We start from the raw sequence: 7,531 nt of genomic DNA on the forward strand, positions 1-7,531 counted from the left end.
AATATTAGTCCCATGGTTGAATGTCACATTTTGACAAAGATTGTCGCACCATGAAAATAAAACATGTTTATTTTAGTGTTTGTAATATTTATATTTGGGTTTACAAATATTGGGTTTATAATATTAGTCCCTTGGACTTAATATTATTCCCTTGGGTTCATAATCCCTTGGGGTTTTAGTATTAATCCCTTGGGTTTATTATTCATTTGGGTTTATAATATCAAAACTTGGGGTTTTTTATTCCCTTTGGTTTATATTATCAATCATGGTAAACCATTGTCAATCATAGCCAAACATCGTCAACCATGGTTGAATGACGCATTATGACAAGAATTGTCTCACTGTCAAAATAAACCATGTTTATTTTAGTATTTGTAGTATTTATATTTGGGTTTACCAATGTTGGGTTTATAATATTAGTCCCTTGGTTGAATGTCGCATTTTGACAAAGATTGCCTCACCATGAAAATAAACCATGTTTATTTTAGTCTTTGCAATATTTATATTTGGGTTTACGAATGTTGGGTTTATAATATTAGTCCTTTGGGCTTAATATTATTCCCTTGGGGTTTTAGTATTAATCCCTTGGGTTTATTATTCATTTGGGTTTATAATATCAAAACTTTGGGTTTTTTATTCCCTTAGGTTTATGATATAAATCATAGCCAAACATGGTCAACCATGTTTGAATGTCGCATTGTGACAAGGATTGTCTCACCATTAAAATAAATTATGTTTATTTTAGTGTTTGCAGTATTGATATTTGGGTTTACCAATGTTGGGTTTATAATATGAGTCCCATGGGTTTAATATTATTCCATTCGGTTTATAATCCCTTAGGGTTTTAGTATTAATCCCTTCATTTTATTATTCCTTTGGGTTTAGAATATCAATCATGGTCAACCATTGTCAATCATAGCAAACCATGGTCAACCATGTTTGAATGTCGCATTGTGACAACGATTGTCTCACCATCAAAATAAAACATGTTTATTTTAGTGTTTGTAGTGTTTATATTTGGGTTTAACAATGTTGGGTTTATAATATTAGTGACATGGGTTTAATATTACTCCCTTGAGTTCATAATCCCTTGGGGTTTTTGTATTAATCCCTTAGTTTTATTATTCCTTGGGGTTTATAATATCAATCCCTTGGGTTTATTATTCCCTTAGGTTTATAATATCGATCATGGTCAACCATTGTCAATCATAGACAACCATGGTCAACCATGGTTGAATGTCACATTGTGACAAGGATTCTCTCACCATGAAAATAAACCATGTTTATTTTAGTCTTTTTAATATTTATATTAGGGTTTACCAATGTTGGGTTTATAATATTAGTCCCTTGGGTTTAATATTATTTCCTTGGGTTTATAATATTAGTCATTTCTTGTTTAATATTATTCCCATTGGTTCATAATCCCTTGGGTAATAATAAACAAAAGGGACTAATATTATAAACCCAATGTCTACAAACCCTAAGATAAATATTAAAAATACTAAAGCCTAAGAATAATAATAATAATATGAGTTTACATTATTATAATAATCATAAATATATAAATATATAAGAATATAATTGTTATTATTTATATAGTTATTAATTATCTTAAATAATTGGTATTTAATGTTATTATTATAATAATTGTTATTATTATAATAATATAATGATAAATATAATATTATTATTATTATTAGCACTAGTAGTATATAATATAATATAATTATTATAGTAATATAATAATAAATATATTTTATTATTTTTATAATTTTATATTATTATTATAATAATATAATAATAATTATATTATTATATTATTTTAATAATATAATGATAATCTATGAGCTATTTTTATTATTAATTAATATATATTAGGAATTTATATTATTATTATTATAATATTTATATAATAATATATATAAATGTCCTCGTTGTTGATATTCATATAGTTATTAATAATCTTAAATAGTTGGTGTTAAAAAAAATACCCATAATAATTATTAATGTAGTTGATATAAGCTTATCGGCCTATATCAACCACATTGGAAAATGTGATTGTATATATGTTTCATATACAATTATCAGGATTTATCAATTACATTACTAAATGTGGTTGTGCTAGTTTATGTTATGTGAGAACTTGAGAAAGCACATAAACAATGGATTTTTAATTTTTAATTACAGTCCTGTCAACCTCGCTGGCATTTGTTCTAGAATATTGGCATGGGTGGATCCGTTTCTTGGTGAACCTCAGACAAACCAGGTGTCCAGGTTATGCATTGTATATTCAATTATTTTTTTTCAACATGTATGTTTGATGGGGCTTCACAGGCAGGTATATGTGGTTGCGCAGTTTGGATCAAATTTTCTCTGCAGTCTTACTACAAATTGCACTGGCAGGGAGGCAATGGTATTAACACCAAGGTTGAAGTGCTGGCACTGTGGGGTTGTTCTGGTTCTGGTTCGCCAAACTAAAACATATTCGACACATCCACATCTATGGTGATTTCAAGTGGCTCATCAACGACAAGCTGGGGAGATCTAATTTTGGTCCAACATATTTCAAACGCTGGATGTATCATATTTTGTTGTTAAGACGAGTTTCACACTGTAAACTTTTAGCGTATTTTCCTGGAAGCTAATATGGAGGTCCATACTTGGTCTACATGCCCCAGCTCGTTATGCATTTTTGTTTTACTGTAATGGAAGAAGGTAATATGATCATCAACTAATGTCTTAGATATAGTTTTTGGTCTCCATGTTTTCTATATGGACTTACTTGAAACATATATGTTATCATAGTTTTGTTTGGAATTGTTTATCTTAGGGATGATCATGTTGTTTTTTTGTTTTTTTTATATGGAGATTTTGACATTATATTTTTACTGGTCTTAAAGAGGATGAGAGACAAATGATTATATATTTACTGATTTTTCATATACAGAGAAAAGGTGTTTTCTTCTCATATATAAAGAAAGGTGTTTTCTTCTCCTGGCAAACAAAAAAAAAAGAAAAAGAAGAAGGAAGATTTTAATTAAAATGATGATATAAAATTTAATTCAATTTTGATATTTTAAATTGATCATGAGATTTTAATAATATTTAAAAAAATATATTTTTATTTGTTTATTAAAAATTTAATATAAATATTTGAAAAATATTATTTTTATTATTTTTTAGGCCGACCTCCTTTCTAAGGAGAGCATACAACAAGTTATGGGAAGATGGAATATAAGAGAAACTGAAGAAGGAAGGATTCTGGGAACCGATCAACAACATTTCAATAGATAATGGTTCATATGTATGTTTTTGTTAATTTCACTATTTTCTCAAGTTGATGTGTTTTTTCTACTAGATATTTCGGAGGATACAAACAATATGAAAGCAAGTCCCATCACCAACTCCGACCTTTGGAGTTTTGGTGTTTGGAATCAATTTGCAAGTAGTACTACTGGTGTTCAAATATCAGGAGGTGTCACCCATAAGTCATTAGTGTTGGAAGATACAAGCAATATGAAAGCAAGTCCCATCACCAACTCCGACCTCTAGAGTTTTGGTGTTTGGAATCGATTTGCAAGTAGTCCCACCTCTGTTCAAATCTGAGGAGGCCTCACCCATATGCCCATAGTGTAGGAGGATACAAGCAATATGAAAGCAAGTCTCATCACCAACTCTTGCCTCGAGAGTTCTGGAGTTTTGATATAATATAATAAATTTTATTAAAAATAAATATTAAAAAAATATTAATAAATAAATATTACTAAAATTGAGAACTTTGAATTCCAGCTGGAAGATTGCCCAAAATAATTCCAAAACACTCACAGACAGAGTGAGCGCTGTTGCTAACATGTAATGTATGGAAGATAAAAAAATCTTGAAATAAAAACTGATTCCATGTATAAATGAATTCCAACCATAAATGTTGGTCTAAACTCCAATTGGTGTTTGAAGATGATTACTTCATTCGAAATCAAATGTTCCCAAAAAAAAAAAAGGCGAACGGGATTTATAAAAAACTGTTGAGGTACGTTTGGACAGTAGTGTATTGGACATCTGGGTAGAGCTCAGTCGCTTCTTTTCCATCGTCTCCAATCTCAAAATTAGAGAGGCAACCCTCGTAGAATATGTGGTAAAAATGCGTCATACCAATCTGCTCTGCCAAACTTCTCCCTGCATCCATTATCCATATTCACATTAATATGCTTGCATGGATAGTTTATCAATGGTAAAAATTATTACGTATAATTGGACATTTTATTAAATAATATATATTTCGAAAATTAAATTCATCATCAAATTCTACCTGAAAAGAAATACTACCATACTAACCTTTTAAGTATTAAATATTAAACCAGGGTAAGTGGTACTAATATTAAACAATGATAAGTGGTTAAGTGAAGACACAAATATATTATAATTTATTATATTTACCTTTCATCAATTTCAGGAAATCATCGCTTGACAGGTATGTTTTCTCTAAGGTTTTTCCTGTGTATTTCTCCCAAATCTGTATCACCTCTTTCTGAGACAGAATGTTAGCAGCAGGGCGAATGTAGAGGGTTTTGTTCAGAGTGCGTGGATCGTCCACGGTCCTTATTGCATAAGTTGCTACATCATCTTCGTCCACCCAAATAGCTGTAAAATAACATCTCATTATCATCTAACTGTAATATCACATCTAATTAACAAATAATGATATTTTTTCAATTGTAATTAATTGAAATATTTTCATAAATTCCCTAATATCTCATATTTTCATAAATGCCCTAATATCTCGGATCTAATGTCCAAGTGTTGAGGTTGATAAAACGACTTTGCATCAACCCCGACCTTCAAAATGCATTGGACGCAAGGGCCTAATTTTGTATGCGGAGTCATTGTAATTTTTATAAAAATTTTGATATCTATTTTGTTAGGTTTTACATAGTGAATGCAGTTATAAGTATAATTACCAAATTTATATTTAAATTTGATTTGATATAGTAAAAATTGATGAATTAAAATTTAATATGAAAAAAATTCAGGAGTATATATTTTGATTGTTGCTGACACATGTCTCAGATACTGCTGTTTTTTCCATATAATCTTTCGAACATTTCCCTGATGCTGTTATTGTATGACTGATGCTGTTTGATGCATCTCCGAATGCGTCCTTCCGGCGCCTTATATCCTCATTCTCCGAGATATTTCGATCTCAATGTATCTCAATGTAACATGATTCATATATTCCACAATATATTAATATGATGATTTTTTCCTACTGAAAAAAAAAATATATTTTTTAGAATACTTAAATTAATTTTAAGAATATTTTAAAAAATTGAAATAGAATATTATAATATTGAAAATCTCGAATGATTCTTAAAAATTGTTTTTGATGATAAAAGTAAAAATAATTATATACTAAAACAAATTGTATAGCTTTACATTAGAATTTTTGCATTCAAATAATAGATTATGAGAATTTTTGTATTCATCCATATACCCAATTAACTATATGATGCCCAATATAAAATAAACTTTGTACAAATTCCACATTGTGGTGAACAATATAAATCTCAAATCCCAAATTATCAACTAATTTTATGTTTAGAATGTGGTCATATATTATATGTGTATAAACATTCTCTCAAAATATACATTTATATTCCTAAATTAATATTCTTCATTTATGGAACTAAATTAAATTTAATTTTTTTAACAATTAACAATAATATCTATTATTTTTAACTACTAATTATTTATTAATATTTTGAAATTAAAAATTATTTTATATTACAAAATATTAATATTACATTTTGTTTTGTAAATTTAACAAGGCTACATTATCATATCATGCTATGACATGTTTGTCTAAAACGCGATTATCTGCCTTAACCCGATTTCAAAACTTTACGGTACATGTTCGTTCAACAGATTTCAAATTTGTACACCCATATAAGAATTTCTATCATAAAATTCCTATCTCATACAAAATGAGAACGGTACACCCACCCGAGCTTAAACCAAAAGTATTTGCATGGCTACTCCCCATCTAATCACTAAACCATATAAGAAAGAAAGATCAGTTACCTTTAGCATTCCCGTCTCCATAGATGCAAACTCGATCTGCAGGGGGTGTTACACGACCAAGCTGTGCCAACCCCCCTACGAAATACCCTGCAAAGCAGTTTGCAGATACGTAAGTGTACGGGATCCCCGCTGCTTCGATGGCGCGCCTGACCTCTCGTTTGTCAATGAAAGTGACATTTCCTGGTTCCATTGCATGTTCCATTCTGTCCGGATCTATGCCAAATTCAGATGGGAGAAATCTCTGCACACATTACTCACAAGTGTATAATTATTATTGCAAATAATCCCCACATATATATACATTAAGAACTTAAATTACAAGCTGATTTTGCCTTGATGTTGGGAGCTTCTTTAATGGCTTCCACCAGCTTCAGCTGCTGAAGAATTGCGTGACTGCGAATGTGGTTTCCAGCCATGGCGCAAATCACAACATCAACTTTCTTCAAAGCGGCCACAAGGCTCTCATGATTATCAAACGACCCCTGCCAGGTCAAATATTTGTATCAGGAAAAATGACTAACACCATAGAAGAGAAGACTCAAAATAATATTGCTTATTTGGTTTCAGGGTGAAGAGAGCATTGCCAAGACACTCTATGGGATAAGTCACTGATTCCATTCCATATCATAAGTTACCAGTTGCAAGATTTGAAAAAAAATACAAAATAATATTAGTATATATCACCTGTAAAAGATGGGCTCCGGCACTTTTGAAGGACAAGAGCATTTGGAGCTTTTCAATGTCAAGGCCAATGGCCTCTGGGCGAGAAAGAACATAAGTAGAATGACCAAGGGCCAAGCTGGCCCTTACAAACCTTCTGCCAATGTATCCCGTCCCTCCCACTATCAAAATCCTGGCCTTGCCCTCCTCCGCCATCGATGATAAACAATAAGTTACAGTCCACCGTTTGCGATTCAGCGTTCTTCCGTATATACATAATCGCAGGACCAGTCAATTCCATCAACATTGTCGGTAGGAAGTGGGGTGTAAGATGTATACTTCTCTTTTAAGTTTTGAACGTCCAACAACCCACGGCGAGGAACGCAGTTCCATGCTTTGACTTGAGCCTTACTCTGTGTGGCAGCTGTCCTGTCAACATCAGCGCCTTGTTAAGCCGAAGGCCTTTTTTTTATGGGGCGGCTTTGCCTCTAGCTAGATTGGGGGCCGCAACGTATGATTCCTAGATTTTTATTTTTTTTTGTTGGCGTTCAACGTGGATAAGCAGGTCTTGATTTCATGAGTTTCACATGCGCCATATTAATTTCTTTCGCCTGCTCCATTGTTGAGAACAACGATTTTAGGTCCGGCTAGTTAGAATATCTAGTTTTTGAGGATGTTTTCTTTTTAGCTTCGGGGAAGAGCACTTGCATGCACTCGAACCATTTTCCATAGTAACATTGGCTTATTTGTTCTCGTTCTCCGTCCAAAGCATCAATTAGCACAGAATTTTTATCAG

At 31.5% G+C, this 7,531-nt stretch overlaps 1 protein-coding gene across 1 annotated transcript; it reads right to left on the reverse strand.

Annotated features, from left to right (window-relative positions):
* Window positions 1–3,810: 3,810 nt before the first annotated feature.
* On the reverse strand, window positions 3,811–6,968 carry LOC149205693 (bifunctional pinoresinol-lariciresinol reductase 2-like). Its single transcript, XM_089393527.1, has 5 exons — window positions 6,760–6,968; window positions 6,408–6,557; window positions 6,076–6,316; window positions 4,435–4,638; window positions 3,811–4,173 (listed from the first exon to the last, which is right to left on the reverse strand). Exons 1-5 carry the CDS (start codon window positions 6,949–6,951, stop codon window positions 4,010–4,012), a joined length of 951 nt encoding a protein of 316 aa, XP_089249653.1. The 5' UTR covers window positions 6,952–6,968; the 3' UTR covers window positions 3,811–4,009.
* Between the last annotated feature and the right edge of the window lie 563 nt (window positions 6,969–7,531).

This window comes from Pinus tabuliformis, chromosome 1_2 (assembly GCF_031772625.1).
Source record: "Pinus tabuliformis cultivar Carrire ecotype Pingquan chromosome 1_2, CPIR1, whole genome shotgun sequence".
Classification (NCBI taxonomy): domain Eukaryota; kingdom Viridiplantae; phylum Streptophyta; class Pinopsida; order Pinales; family Pinaceae; genus Pinus; species Pinus tabuliformis.